At 30.8% G+C, this 16,274-nt stretch overlaps 2 protein-coding genes across 4 annotated transcripts; both read right to left on the reverse strand.

Moving 5' to 3' along the window:
• Nucleotides 1-2,980: 2,980 nt before the first annotated feature.
• On the reverse strand, nt 2,981-6,236 carry LOC103854061 (protein SPEAR3). Of its 2 annotated transcripts, XM_009130981.3 has the most exons (6): nt 4,945-6,230; nt 4,616-4,845; nt 4,210-4,284; nt 3,665-3,738; nt 3,430-3,505; nt 2,981-3,286 (listed from the first exon to the last, which is right to left on the reverse strand). In XM_009130981.3, exons 2-6 carry the CDS (start codon nt 4,841-4,843, stop codon nt 3,194-3,196), a joined length of 546 nt encoding a protein of 181 aa, XP_009129229.1. In that variant the 5' UTR covers nt 4,844-4,845; nt 4,945-6,230; the 3' UTR covers nt 2,981-3,193. The 2 variants fall into 2 exon arrangements, with proteins under 2 accessions (XP_009129229.1, XP_033141465.1); XM_033285574.1 differs by lacking the exon at nt 4,210-4,284 and having other exon boundaries at nt 4,616-6,236.
• Nucleotides 6,237-14,748: 8,512 nt separating this feature from the next.
• On the reverse strand, nt 14,749-16,255 carry LOC103854070 (methyltransferase-like protein 5). 2 transcript variants are annotated; one of them, XM_009130988.3, is made up of 8 exons: nt 16,159-16,255; nt 16,029-16,085; nt 15,735-15,832; nt 15,583-15,652; nt 15,449-15,497; nt 15,244-15,380; nt 15,093-15,152; nt 14,749-15,007 (listed from the first exon to the last, which is right to left on the reverse strand). In XM_009130988.3, the coding sequence occupies exons 1-8, from the start codon at nt 16,216-16,218 to the stop codon at nt 14,912-14,914; spliced, it is 627 nt and encodes a 208-aa protein (XP_009129236.1). In that variant the 5' UTR covers nt 16,219-16,255; the 3' UTR covers nt 14,749-14,911. The 2 variants fall into 2 exon arrangements, with proteins under 2 accessions (XP_009129236.1, XP_033141454.1); XM_033285563.1 differs by lacking the exon at nt 15,449-15,497 and having other exon boundaries at nt 15,244-15,375.
• Between the last annotated feature and the right edge of the window lie 19 nt (nt 16,256-16,274).

Below are 16,274 nucleotides of genomic sequence, written 5' to 3' on the forward strand. Positions count from 1 at the left end.
GAACAAAATTAGTTGCAACCCCCAACTCAGCAAACACAACAAGAAAATATATCCCAAACACAATCACCCATGTCAGTTCAACCTATTGAACCAGAAAATCCAGCTCCTGAAAACCACCAAAATATCCATAAAATGAAAACCAGGGCCAAAAATAACATTACAAAACCTATCCAAAAGTTAACTCTTCATCTTGCAGGACCCAAGCATCAATCTCCAGAACCAACAACAATTATTCAAGCTATGAAAGACAAAAAGTGGCGAGATGCTGCCATTGCAGAGTTTGATGCACACATTGTCAATCACACGTGGGATCTTGAACCACCATCACCGGATCAAAATGTGATTGGATGCAGATGGCTCTTTACAACCAAGTATCTCTCTAATGGCCAGGAAGAACGTCGCAAAGGAAGACTTGTTGCCAAGGGATATACACAACGATATGGAGTAGATTATTCAGAAACATTCAGTCCTGTTATCAAGTCTACCACCATCAGACTTGTCATCGAAGTTGCAGTAACAAAATCATGGACCTTGAAACAGCTGGACATTAACAATGCATTCCTCCAGGGTGATCTCACTGAAGTCGTCTATATGATGCAGCCACCCGGTTTTGTTGATAAAGATCGTCCTGATCATGTCTGTCGCTTGAGGAAACCAATCTATGGTCTTAAGCAAGCCCCACGCTCGTGGTATCTCTCGCTCAGACATCATCTTCTCACTATCGGCTTTATAAACTCCACTGCTGATGCCTCGCTCTTTGTTCATACACATGGCCATATTGTCACATATGTTCTTGTATATGTTGATGATATACTTGTGACTGGAAGCGACCCTGCTGTTGTTCAACAAGTTCTACAATCTTTTGCTGAAAGATTCTCCATCAAAGACCCGGTTGATCTACACTACTTCTTGGGCATTGAAGCAGTTAGGACTCCTCAAGGACTCCATCTCATGCAAAGAAAATACGTCAATGATCTCCTCAGTAAACAGAACATGGTAGACGCCAAGCCAGTGTCGACTCCATTACCAACCTCACCGAAGTTGACACTTTCTGGTGGAACTCTTCTCACTGATGCGGCTCCTTATAGATCGCTTGTTGGTAGTCTCCAGTACTTGGCATTTACTAGACCGGACATCTCCTATGCTGTAACTCGTCTCTCACAATTCATGCATCAGCCGACTATGGAGCATTGGCAGGCAGCTAAACGTGTACTCAGATACCTTGCCGGTACTCGCAGTCATGGTATCTTCTTTCACAAGAACTCTCCACTGGCACTACATGCTTTTTCCGATGCAGACTGGGCCGGTGACACTGATGATTACGTCTCCACTAATGCCTACATCATTTATCTAGGACGAAACCCGATTTCTTGGTCATCTAAGAAACAGAATGGTGTTGCTCGCTCATCAACGGAAGCAGAATATCGAGCTGTTGCCAACACAGCTTCAGAGGTAACATGGCTTTGTTCCTTACTTTCTGATCTTCGCATCGACCTTCCCACTACACCGGTTATCTACTGTGACAATGTTGGTGCTACCTATCTCTGTGCCAACCCGGTTTTTCATTCTCGTATGAAACATATTGCATTGGACTATCACTTCACGCGTAACATGATACAAGCTGGCCAGTTGCGGGTTGCTCACGTTTCCACTAGAGATCAACTCGCAGACGCATTAACCAAACCACTCCCGAGGAATCATTTTCATCAAGCTTGCAGCAAGATTGGAGTGACTACAGCCCCTCCATCTTGAGGGGGCGTATTGTATATATATGTAAATATAAATAGTAGAGGATCTCTATGTAATTAGTCTACTCCTAAACCCTACTCTCTATGTATATAAATACTCTACAAAGGCTCTAATAATATTATCACTTTCCATAATCTACAACTACTTAATTTAAATAACCAGGTTTGATCAGTTTTGGTACCGCCAACATTGCACGTTAGATAATGGTGTTGTTTATGTCGTTGGTTATGTTTACTTCCTTTGAGTATCGGACCCGTATATAGCCCTTCTGGACAGGCTAAACGTTGTCGCGATCGTTCCAGCTGGTCAGCTGGCCTAAGCGGGCTGGGTCCATTGAGTTGGCCATCTTACAATCTTTGTTCTTTTTGAACATAGCAGAGATTGGAAAATAAAATAATGTGTCTTTTCTTTTCAAAAGCAATATTATTTCGGCCATGGTAAGCTTTAACATTGGAATTTGTAAGCTTTAACATTGTAATTCTTCATTCTGATTATTCACATTCATAAAGGACTAAATATTTAAGACATAACAATAACGTGTTTTAAGTTTTTTGTGATAAAAAATAATCAAATCTAGCTAGTGATCAATCAAGAATAACTTTCGGTGGGGTTGATTAGTATTGGAATATTCGTTTATGTTATATTCACAATAAATCTCGATCAATGGTAAATAGACAAATATTGTACGAGACAAAGTTTGATAATGAGTAAAAGAGAATGTTGATCGCGTTTTTGATAGTCTTGTTCAGAAATGATCATGATTGTCTATTCAAAACTTTTAGTTTCATTTTCATTTCTTGTCATTATTGTTCAGTGCCACCAGTCCCTATCATTCCAAATAATTTTACGCTTAACCGAAGAAGCCAACCAATTACATAACAATGAATTTTAATCATAATCAGAAAAGAAAGCAGTCAACACCATTTTTATGACGTTGTACCATTGTTGGCTCTTCTTACAACATCTAATCATATAAAAGTATGACTAACATTTAAATTGATCCGAACATACTTTTGTCAGGATTTTGTTTACTTAATTACGGTACGTAAGTATGCTCACCATCCTCTTTTGTTTTTGATGACAAGCTCACCATATTCTTCCCTTACGTAATTTGAAGTATGTGCTAATTACACAAGAAAAAAACAGGTATACAGTTTTTAGCTCATGATCTTCTGTCTTCTTATTAATAATTCCATCTACTGCATTTGCATGGCTTAGCAATATACGGAGATGACTTTATAACTGCTTTGATTTGTATTTGAAACTTATGTTGATTTACAAACATACTCTTTAGAAAACATAGCATCATGATATCAAAATCTGATTCCCAAAAATCAAATGAAATCAAATGATGACCTAAGTTACATATTATTTCTTTCTAAGTTGCTTTGAGTGTATAACAAATCCATGGCCTCATTGAAAATAACATGAGTTCATACATTACTCAAAGTGACAATCTCAACTCCAAATCTGGCTCAGTTGCGTCACTTGTTTCGAAGTTCATCTGGATACCCGATCCCAATTTATTTCTCTGGTCCTATATCATTACGGAAAATCATTCAGAGATCCATATATTATTAAGCCCTAATTTTAAGACGATGAACGCAGATGATCATATCAAATTAAGTTGCATTAAATATCTTGACACAATATATATATATATATATAGTACGTACTAACCTCATGTAAAAAGTGTCTGGTTATGTTAGGTTCAACAAAATGTTGGCTCTCCAAGATGCCGTAGTTGGGGTTCCAACTGTACACATGTAAAAATCATTAGCCTTTATTTATATAACACATAAATCTATTATATATATATATATATATATGTGTGTGTGTGTGTGTAAAAACACCATGACATATAATTAAATATTATACATTTATTTATGAGCTAGTTATAACAATGTGTACACACCTTGTTGCTATGTGAGGCTGAGCATCTCTGTATCTTATGGGTGTTCTCTCGTATAGATCATTACTTGCATTCATCTGCAAGATCGCAAATAGAATAATGAAAAAGTGCTTTGATAAAACATTGTTATATATTATTATTTACCTCGAATTTAGTTAAATATATTTTATTTATTTGTTTTCAGTTCATGACTACAGTTCATAAAAATAATTAGAATTCGGTATGAAACTTGTTAAAATTCCTTTTGTTTGATAGTTAGAAAACATGATAATTCTTTTTTTTGTAACTATTTTTTTAAAACATGATAATCACAATTAAAGATTTTGCGTATTATAAGATCAGATGTTTGAAAAGAAAATGATTTCGAATTCAATTAAGAATCTGATTGAAATTTCTTATAATCTAAAAGATATGCACTTGGGAACACCATGTGATGTGTACATTAGTTTGTGAAATCAATTAATGATATTATACTTAGTACCGTATAGACTGTGTGTATACATGCAACGCTTATATATATATATATATATATATATATATATATTTACCATTATGTTTGGATGAAGGCCATAATGAGTTGATGATGGTATAGATGAATATTCTGCGTGAATCCTCACATCCTCCTGAAGTAGTCAATAAGATGAAACAAACGAATGAAAAATGCATCTAAAACTACATAATTCATCTCGATTTAAATATAAAAAATACTTTCTTGTAACTGAAAATTAAAATATATAAGCTTTTTGCGATAAATGATCATATGATGTTATGCTATAAATGCAAATATGGTTTCTTTCTAAACCTGTGCTTCAAAATCTTTAAAACACACAACAGATAAAGCAAATACGTTCTTGGATTAATTAACTATCATGGTTAATAGACTCAATACCAAAGTTAATTTTGATATTTTTTTAACGTTAGATTAATGAATCTATATATGTGTGGAGTTTTTACCTGATCATTATTAGTTGAGGGATGATAAGAAGGATAAGTATTGAAACTCTTGCAGTTTAATTCGCTGTGTAATCTAATCTTCTCTAACTGCGCCACCCCGAGACCTCTCTGTGGCTGCTTAGGCTTGTCAGAACCATTCTTGTTCTTCCCTCTCTTTGCCGGAGAAGATGTTGGTGAGGAAGACGAAGATCCACCCATTTTTGGTCTCCCAAAGAAACTACTACCCATTTCTTGATTTATACACCGAAGCAACTGATAATCAATACCTAGAGAGAGACAAGATTGGTAGAGAGAGAGAGACCCAACAATATGTGTGTATGTGTGTGTACCTGTGGGGTTGGTTTGGTTAGCTTTGAGCTGAGGAATCAAAGAGATGTCCAATGGTGATCTCTTCTTTATAAGACTTTTTTTTTATAAGATTTTTATTTTATATTTTAAGAAAGAAAAAACAACTTTTTTGGTTTGTTTTAAAGATCAGTAACTATTGCATCGCTGGATCAGATTGTGTCCAGATTTCATTAGATACGTCCCATACACACACATACATACATTACATAGAATTTATGCCCTTATTTGATTTCACAATTAATTCTGACAAAAATATATCATTTAATAAATAACAATGATTGTGTGATATTTTAATCATGATTTATCATATATTTTCCTATTTAAATCGTTTTTGAATGACTTCAAACACAAAAGACTACATAAATTAAAAAAAAATATAGGATCTTAATTAATACAATATTATTCACTAGCTAACGGGTTATTTCAGTATTTTCATGTATGATATTCATTAGCTAACAGTTTATTTCAGTATTTTAGTAAATGAGGGGTTTTAATAAAAACCAGTAAACCACATAATAATAGGTTTGTATATACAATATCAGTATTATATGATAGCAAAAAATATTATAACTTGGGCTTGCTTTTCTTTTTAAATTAATTATAAAATGCTAAAAATTCTTTTAGTTAAAAATATTTCATTTTTACTATAGTGTTTTTACCTTGTCCTCATGATATATCGATATTACTTTATTAAAATAGAAATTGTAAAGCTTTGATGGATATGTTAAATGATTAGAAAATGAAATCACAATTTTGAAATCTTAATTATCGGGCTATACTAGAGATGTACAATTAAAACCAACAATTACCTGGCAAATAGATCTAAAAGCTAAAATAGATAGAAAAAAATCCTATTGTACATTTTAGATATTCATATAAATCTTAATCGAACAAAACATCTATACACATACACCAATTAAAAACATTTATGCGTAAGAAAATACTTCTGATTAACTATTTCTGATTACAGTACTACGTACAATCCAAAACTCAATTCGCAATATATAATTATATTGTAAATTCTGAAACTGGACCAGAAACGGATTTTTACTAAGACACCCATAGCTTAAGGTTTGACCATTTGTGTAATATTTTGTTTACTTTTTTCATGCCGCATCATAATTTTCTCAAAGTATAGTTGTTTTATTATTATTCTGGTGTTGCATATATCTATATTATTAAAGTTGAAGTACACATTGAGATTGTTTGGCAATATGGATAGTAGTTAAAAAATAGTACTGTTTGGAAACATGGATAGCAGTAAGTTAGGAAAAAAAATAATGGGACTAAAAATTTGAAAGTCTATTACATTATATTAAAAAATAATGGGTCTATGTTACTTGATATATATATATTCAAATCAAAATAATAATTTAAAATTGATTTATATCAAAAATTTATTCAAAAATATACATATATTTAAAATTTGATTTTTGCTAACATATTTTCCAATAACTATTATAAAAATGTTTTCAATATATATAATAAAAATACAATACAAAGCCCAATTTCAAATACCAACTTAAATTATGGTTTTTATATTTCATATTAAATTTAAAAATATAATATATGTGATTATTTATATGATTGTACGTATAAAATATTATTAACTATAAGAAAACTTATTTGATGGTACATATAAAATACAATTAATTATAAGATAACACATATATTGTAACCTATGATGACACATATAGGATATATATATATATATAATAGTGATTAGGGGTGGGTGTTCGTGTTCGTTTTCGGATCTTTTTGGGATTTCATGCCCAGTTCAGATCTTTGAGGATTTGGTTCGGAATTGGATAACCAATTTAAATAGGTTTGGTTTAAATATTTGGATAGAGAATTAATAATTATTTACGTATTTTTGGAGTTTTGAGTATTTTTTAACTATTTAAAATATTTACGTTTGATTATTTATATATATTTTCAAGTATTTATGCGAACTTAAAAGTATCATATATATTTAGGATGTCTTTAAATATATTAAATCTAAAAATAATTAATATATATAAGTATATAAATCTATTTTGGATACCCAAAATACTTCGGTTTGGATCGGATTAGGTTTCAGTTCTTCAAATACCAAAATTTTGAATAATTCAAATATTTAATCAATTCCGGTTCGGATTTAGTACTACTTATTCGGATTGGGATTGATTCGATTTTTCGAGTTCGAGTTTTTTGCCCAACCCTAAATAGTGACATAAAAAGCAAATAGCATCATATTTTTTTTTAAAAATACACCCGCACGGGCGTGCGGGTCAAAATCTAGTAATCATTAATCTTGTATTATAAATAAGTGTGCTGGCTGTAAATAAAAAGAAAAAAAATTTCTGGGACAGCGATGATTATAAATAGCTTTGAAATTTTACTTTTATGGGATGCAATGTAGATAAACACTTCCATAAGGGACTTGCTTAAAAAGCTGAAAAAGGAAAGCAATCGACCAATATATTATAACGTAAAACGACATAGATATAATTAATTGCATATTATAGTTTGATCAAAACTCAAAAGTCATTCATATTGCAGATTCAATAAATACTTTATCGATGCCCTCCTTGCATTGAGAGCCTCAGCAAAGATTAAATAATTTTTTCACTCCATTTATCTCTAAAGATCGATAATTTTTTTTTTAATTTTCCTAATTTAAGTATGTTCTCGTAAGTCATTTGAGGTAATAATAACTGACAGTTGAAATAGTATCAACCAACAAAAAATATTACTAATAGTCTAAGAGTTCATTCCAATAAGTTTAATTATATTTTACTTTCTAATTCTAAAGACTTTGTCACAATATGTATACTTAACTAACCATTGTTTATAAGTAGCTTATAAGAACTTTCTTTAGTTCGGGTTGTGTGGTTGCTTTATACGCGAGGACGAGTTTTCGGCACTAGTACTATTAGACTAAGGATGCTCTATAAATATAAAACAATCGCCATCGATTAATTATATTAGCTACAATACAATTATCAATTTATCATACTATATTATCTGCCAAAAGAATACCAATTATAAATTGGAGTGTATAAGTATGTCGTGAATCATGTGATCCCCCGAACATCTCTCCTAGCCTTAGTAACTCAATAAATAACAATTAAGTAGCAAAGGGTCACATTTTTTAAAGACAATGAACTAACAGGTGTGTGCCACTTGGTAGGTCAGATGGTGACGAGTTAATATTCTTTCTTAGTAATGACGCCACTTTCATAGTAAACTTAATTTTTGAGTTATACTATGTTTAATACATCAATAGGTTTTGAGTGGTAATCATATTTTATCTAAAACAAATTATTGAGAGAAACCGTCCTCGGCCTCGATCTACCGGCGAACAGAGAGCTCTCGATTTTACTACGCTTTAATTTGATCAAATTTGCTACTAGAAAATCAAAACTCAGACGCCTATTAAGCTGCCATAATGCACAAGTGATACAAGTATCAAATCATATATATGCATATTTAAATTTAGATGGTGTGAAGCTATTACAACACTAGTAAAACCCACTAGATTATATATCCTGATAGCATGATACAATAATTTACATAGCATAGTGGAACGAATGTATACACCATAACTAGTTTATAATCTACGAAATAATATCTACCGTAGATTTCCTGCACATGCATTTTCCTGCTACTAATATTATTACACTGTCCATATCCTTCTTTCTATCTTTTTTAAATGGTGTCATATTATTTTCTGAAATACTTTTTTTTTATAAAATAGGGATCAGAATCAAATCTTGTTGATCCTCTTCTTACGTTGACAGCCAATCAAACATAAAGTTTCATGTTGCAAAATAATCCTATTATTTATATTTATCTTAATCATATTTTTAATTTTTGTTTGGTGTTTTTTGAGATGTAAATATCAATGTACTCGAGTTTTAGTTCTAGAGATTTTTTTTTTCTTATATACAGGATAAAGATGATGGTAAATTGCATTAAGATAAGGTAAAAGATTTGTAGTTGGAAGCTTTTTTCCCTTTACATCTTAAGCTGACAATAAACAAGGCAATCAAAGTCTCAAAGTTAACTAGTACTAACATGCAAAACAAGCAAAAGATTAAACAACTAAAACGAATCAAGCAAAAGAAGAGTAACAAACAGTTAAGAAATAAGATAAAAAAAGCTGGAATAGTCGGAACTAACCATAAATAAGCATGAACAAGGATTAAGAAGATAAAGAGTAAATTTGAAGCAGAATTCCGGAGTTTTCTTTTTAAAATATTTACTCTCTGTCGTAGTGTATATGTCTCGAGCAGGGGACAATATCACATATGAATTATGGACGCAGGGGCCTAAAAATAATTATCGTTTGTAACAAATAATTATCCACTGCTTAGATGTTTCGACTATATATGCACATTTAATTATTAGCTAAATATATCTAATAAGATGTATCCAATTAAATTGGCTTCAGCGATGGAGATCAAATCTTCTATATTAAAAGAGAAGTACCTTTTTTATCTACCATAAAGAAGTCATACTAGCTTTATTGAATCTATTTCATTAATTATATTTATTTAATTATTTATATTAATCTATTAAATATATAAAGATATTAATAATAAATTAATTTTAACTGTAAATTTAAATTTTGTTTTTAGTTACAACAAAATGTTGAGAAAAAATCTAACAATTTTTTTTTTAAATTTAAAATATTTTCTTTAAATTAATACCATTGATTAATTTCGTAACTAATAATATATACTATTATACATTCATTTAAATTAAGATTTTATTATAAAACAAAACAAAATAAAAGTGTATGCTATTTTTAAAATTTTGTAATTATATTCTATATCTTCTTTATTAAAAGAAATACCATAAAAAATTCATACTAGATCTATTTCATCAATTAGATATATTTGATTATTTAAGTTAATATTTTTAATATATAACATTTCTAAAAATCTTATAAATTATATAGATATTAAAAAATAAATTTTAACTGTAAATTTAAATTTTATTTTTACTTATAACAAAATATATTGAAAAAATCTAACAAAATCTTAATAAAATTATAAAATATTTTTAAATTAATGCAGCAAGTGATTTCATAATTAATAATATAGTATTATTATAATCTATATGCTTATAAAATTCTACAATATACTAAAATAAATAACATAGAAATATAAATTATGCTAAGAAAATATCAGTTCTATAGTATAACTAAATAAAATTTTAAAATGTATTGTATTCAGTTTGTAAAAATTAGAAAAAAAATGAAGGAGATTCTCTTATTTCATACTATGAATTTATTTTACCAAACTCGAAAATATATTAATATATAATAACAATTAATAATAAAGTAAAATATATTAAACAAATCATTATACATTAATAATATCGAATAAGATAACCAATAACATTATAGATTTACACAGTATATAACATTAAAATATAAATTATATCTTTCAAAGTTTTGCGATGGTATATGTTATATATTTATAAAATGAAAATCTATCTGCACGGATGTGCGGACGAAAAATCTAGTTAATTCATTAAACAAAGAGATTGGTCACATAAAAACACATGCATAACGTAACAAAACCAACTGGCTGTTCAAATTTCAACAACTATATCAAATACACAAATAAAGTATTATGAAGATTTCCGTGCATGCGATGTAGTTTTATTTTGGAAATTTTTATTTATCCTGATTTTAGTAATGATTTTGCGATGTAATGCGGACGTGCATACAATTCTACGTTAGAGATTGGAGTTCTGTTGATCAACACCAATGTGTTGTCCTTTTTATTGAATTTCAAAGTTTAGCTCATACATTATTAAAAATTGGTGCACTGAACTTGTAATTTGTTGAATGAAAGTAAACAATAGCTTAAATTAAATAAATAGATTAAATAATGATGAGTTTGGTTGTTGCATATTTACCGAATTAAATTTGATTCAGATTAATAATACATCGATCATATTTGGTTTTGCTTGCACGAACACACAGAACACAGAAGTGAAGGTTCCAATACCATATCATGTAGATATATTGGACAGTTCAAAATTTGTTGACTTATTGCTCTAGATTAGGCATCATATGGTATATATGTAACATAATAATAAAAGTCCCAAGTGTTGACAGTTAAAAATCTTATAATCATGTATACAATACAAATCCTACGTATTTAACTTTTTTTTGTTTTTTCTAACCGAGTATTCTGGCCCCACCGAGGTGGGCCAGACTAGAGATCGAAGTGAGCATGGACGCTGCCAGGACGTATTTAACTTGCCGAGGTAAAAATGTTAAAATATAAAATGCTAAATTATACTTCCTTCGTTTCCAAATATAAGATATTTAATATATTTTTATGTTTCAATATATAAAATATTCTATATTTTAAAGTAATTTTTCACTTTATTAAAATATGTGTAGAAAATCATATTTAATAGTCTATTTTGTGATTGATCAAATTATTTTAAATTTTAGTTATATTTTTTTGATAAAATGTAATTTTTAATATTCATGTTTTTATGTAAAAAATCTAATATATATTTAGAAAAGAAGAGAGTAGTTAATTAATATATATACTTAGAAAAACAATAAAGCAAAGAAAATAAAAGCGAAGTGTTTGACAAAAAAAAAGAGCAGGACAAAACTTAGGTTCACCCCCTAGGGTGAACCTTTAAATTCACCCCACCATTTATAACCAATTAAATTTCCACTTAGATTATTAATTAAAAAACATTAAAATAAACAAAAAATAGTTACAAAAAATAAAAATGTTAATTTTAACGACGCTAACGCTTCCAGCGAATCCCTAAACCCTAAATTTTAAATTCTAAACTCTATACCCTAAATTCTAAACCCAAATTCAAACTCCTAAACCCAAACCTTATACCCTAAACCCTAATCCTAGACCCTAAACCCTAATCCTAGACCCTAAACCCAAACTCTATACCCTAAACCCTAATTCTAGACTCTAAACCCAAATTATATACCTTAAACCCAAAAATAGACTATAAACCTAAACCCTATACCCTAAACCCAAGTCTTAGACCCTAAACCTAAACCGTAAACCTTAACCCAAACCCTATAGCATCTAAGTTTGGGGTTTGGGTTTAGAGTTTACCGGTTGGATTTTAGGTCTAAGATTTGGATTTAGGGTATAGGTTTTGGGTTTAGGATTTACCGTTTGGGTTTAGGATTTACCGTTTGGACTTATGGTTAAAGTTTTGGGTTTAGGGTATATAATTTGGGTTTAAGGTTTACGGTTTGGGTTTAAGGTTTATGACTTGGGTTTAGGGTATAGAGTTTAGGTTTATAGTCTAGTTTTTTGGTTTAGGGTATAGAGTTTGGGTTTAGGGTATAGAGTTTAGATTTAGGGTCTAGGATTAGAGTTTAGGGTATAGAGTTTGGGTTTAGGGGTCTAGGATTAGGGTTTAGGGTATAGGGTTTGGGTTTAGGGGTTTGGATTTGAGTTTAGAATTTAGGGTATAGGGTTTAGAATTTAAAATTTAGGGTTTAGGGATTCGCTGAAAGCGTTAGCGTCGTTAAAATTAGCATTTTTATTTTTTACAGCTATTTTTTGTTTATTTTAATGTTTTTTAATTAATAATCTAAGTGGAAATTTGATTGGTTATAAATGGTGGAGTGAATTTAAAGGTTCACCCTAGGGGGTGAACCTAAGTTATGTCCAAAAGAGCATCTCACCACATGCAAGGGCTTCAGGATTCGGGAAGCTGATATCTCAGTTTTCATTTTCCAAGGTCAATCATCTCTCTCTAGTTGTCTACCAATCTCACTTCGGATTTTTTTATATATAGTATGATATCGAGATATATTTTTTTCCGTTTCATAAAAATATCATTTAAAAATATTTTGTTTAGATTAAAAAAATGATAAAATATATTAATATTTAATATACAACTATTTAAATAAAAATAATTTAAATAAACATATATTAGTTAGTTAAAAGGATAAGAAATAAAGTGTATATTAAAATTGCATTAAAAATATAGAACGATATTTTTTGAAACAAGGAAAAAAAAATTAGAATAACGTTTTCTTTTTCAAAATACTATGCTTGTACGTACATATACTTATATAGAAGTAGATACACGATAATTTAACAATTACGTTGATTCGTTTAAATCCAAACCATGCATTTAAATGATCACAAGTTATACACTTTGAGAAAGCTATATCTATGTCAAGATTGATAACTGGTGACACCCCAATAAATAAATCATGTTTTTAATAAGAATAAATCATTTATCTTTCCTATAGATCACAATGTTATACAGTATCCTTACAAGTATTGGTTAAGTCGTCGTATAGCTAAGTATGGATATGTTGGTTTTGTAGCTAAAACGACATCCCTATATAGTTTCCCCGTGTGATCTATCCTTGGATATAGCGCTTATGGATACGATGGTTTATTTTTAAGGTTATTCCAAACTATTTTTTTGTTAATATTATGCCTAGATTATTAGAGGAATTATATACGTCTACGAATTTTAATATCTCATTGATTCAGTCGCATATAAAGTATAACTGTTGATGTCTTGATGGTTTTTATTGAGCAGTCGAACTGAAAAAGTTTCTTCCGTCCGATAACTCAACTAGATATACATTCAGTACATGTTGGAGCTTCGTTTTACGCAGCAACTGTTGTTAGGTTATGTTCGTGTATGAGTGTGTAATGCATACACTTATTAAACCACTTCAAGAAAATATTCATCATATATATAGGTCGATGTTAATCAAAATGTACATTTTGATTAATGCGACATCCATCTAAGAGTTATTTTGTTCGTCCCACGTGGGAGAAGATATAATTAAATCATGAGAATCGTTGATGTCTGGATCTTTATTAAGGAGTATCTCATTATCTGTTCTATGAAGCTTCCTCCACCATTGTATTAACTAATAGCTTTCCAGCTTTTTCTGAATGATTACTTTTAAGCTTTAACTATGTGTTAGATAGTACAGATTTGATCCGTTGGTTGATTATGTATTAAACAATTAAGTTGGCATCCATGTTGTTCCTGCCATTACATCAATATATTACTACTAGTTATTTGTTTTGTTTTTAATTACAAAGTGTTGGACTTTGTAATTGAGAATTCGATGAGTGCCTCTACTTTTCTTGAGTTAGCTTGTTGAATGTAACCCCAAGATAAGTTCTGGAGACTATAGTGGTCAAGCCACAAGGTATAACATTTTCAGAGGCAACCAGTTAAACAATGTTATTAAAGTTGTTGATGATTGTTAGAGATGTTAATTATAGGGTAGGGCCTAGTACTCTTTTGTTTAATATAAGCCCCAGCCCTATTTTAGTTAAGGCTGGTACCAGAGTTAATCAATTTAATTGAAAAAAGTTTATTTAATTCATTTTTGTCTTCTGTACCTAAGCATAAAATTAAAAAAACCTTGGTATTTTTTTTTTTTTTAAAACTAAGATGTAAAATGATTTCTTCCTCCAGCTTGTTGATCATCAAAATCGAATTTTCCCGAAAAATTAAGTTTTTCCGTCGAAACTGCAAAATAAAAATTTCCGCCAACACCGGAAAATTGAATTTTCCCTTTAAAACCGTAAAATCTAGTTTTTCCGCCAAAACCACAAAATCAAGTTTTTCTATCAAAACTGCAAAGTTGAGTTTTCCACCAAAACAAGAAAAACTCGCAAAATTAAGGTTTCGACAGGTTTTCGAATGCGGGCTAAGCATGTTATGTTGAGCCCATATTAACATCCGATTGTCATCTTAATCATAGAGGTTGACGGATCAATTTTATGTATGTTAGTGCAGCGTTTCTTTAGACAAACACATTTGGTTATGTCAGGAAACATGCTTGTAAGTTGTAACTGTGAGGTTACCTAATAAAGCCTTATCAGCAAACATTACATATCATGAATCCTTTCACATATTGTCACACTCTTAACTCAAAGCTAAACATTGCAAGATCGTAGCGGTCTAGTTCTGTCTAGGTTCAAAACGCCAGAGATCAACCGCGATATCGACTTCTTTTCGCTTGTGGAACTTGTAGAGTTTCGGCAAGTCATACCGGAGCTGCATGGGGAACAACATGAATAAATTAGAATGTTCATGTTCATCAGAGTTTCATATGATGTTTTCAAATCTTTATAGCCCTCACCTCACATATAACTTCGGCACTCTTGGCATTAAAATCACGCAACGCTGCCCTTTTAATGTGCTGCAATAATCAAAATGTTGTCACAAACTATAATATATACCCAAACTAGATAGTTAAGGAAGAAGAAGAAGAAAGGCTTCATCCAGCTTACTTCTCTGGTAGATGTCTTATGCAAGGAGTAAACAGCTTGAGAGGCGACCTTCATTGCCGCGGAGAGAAACTCCATGTCAGCTCCTTTCTTTCTTGTCCCAAAGGGAGGATTCATCACAACAGTATCCACAATCTGGCCTATCAATAAGCAAATATGGATTCATTTATTTGTCTAAAGAAACTAAAATTGAAAAAGGAGGTTTCACCTTTTAACTCTAACTTTGTAACGTCACACTGAACAAAATCTATCTCCACCTGCCAAACTAACCAGTTACAGCTAACAGTATTTGCTAGAACCACAAAATAAGAAGATTCATCATTTACATGAAGAAGAGTTAACCTCAAGCTCCTCTGCATTTAGTGTTGCTGTTTCAAGAGATTGAGGGTCGATATCGAATCCAATCACACAGCTGTTTGAAGCAATACACAGAGTGAATACAGCTAAGTATTGATGAGATAAAGATTAAAGCAAAGATGAAGATTTAAACTCACGCGGCATCTAGAAGAGAAGCAGCAGCACTTAAAGTACCACAGCCACAACCAAAATCCGCAACAACTTTATCAGTTATGTCTCCATATGAATTCTCTGCCTATAACAAGACACACATTGATTCAACCAAAACACACTTTAGTCCTAAAAAAAATAATACAGAAACAAAGGCAAGCCAAACAACAACTTAAGACACACATCCACTCATTGAAATCATTAACTAGCCAGTTATGAAACAACCCAATTCACAGAAAGAATGAAAGTGATCGCATAATAACAAAAGAAAGAGACTTTACAGTGAAAAGCATGCGAGAAGCAATGTGAGGACCAGTTGGGTACTGCTCCAATTCCACCTGCAAGACAAAACACAAAAAAAAAACTCAACTTTCAATCAAAGGTAATAAAAGACATAAACTTTATGCATACTTTAGGATTATAGAACTGTTTAAGACCACCCAACAAGCCTTCTAACTGCTTCAGCTTCATCTTCTCCGGCGCTTCTCAACTACTACTGAGTTTTACACAATGACTCGGAGAAATAA

This window comes from Brassica rapa, chromosome A01 (assembly GCF_000309985.2).
Source record: "Brassica rapa cultivar Chiifu-401-42 chromosome A01, CAAS_Brap_v3.01, whole genome shotgun sequence".
NCBI classification, from domain to species: domain Eukaryota; kingdom Viridiplantae; phylum Streptophyta; class Magnoliopsida; order Brassicales; family Brassicaceae; genus Brassica; species Brassica rapa.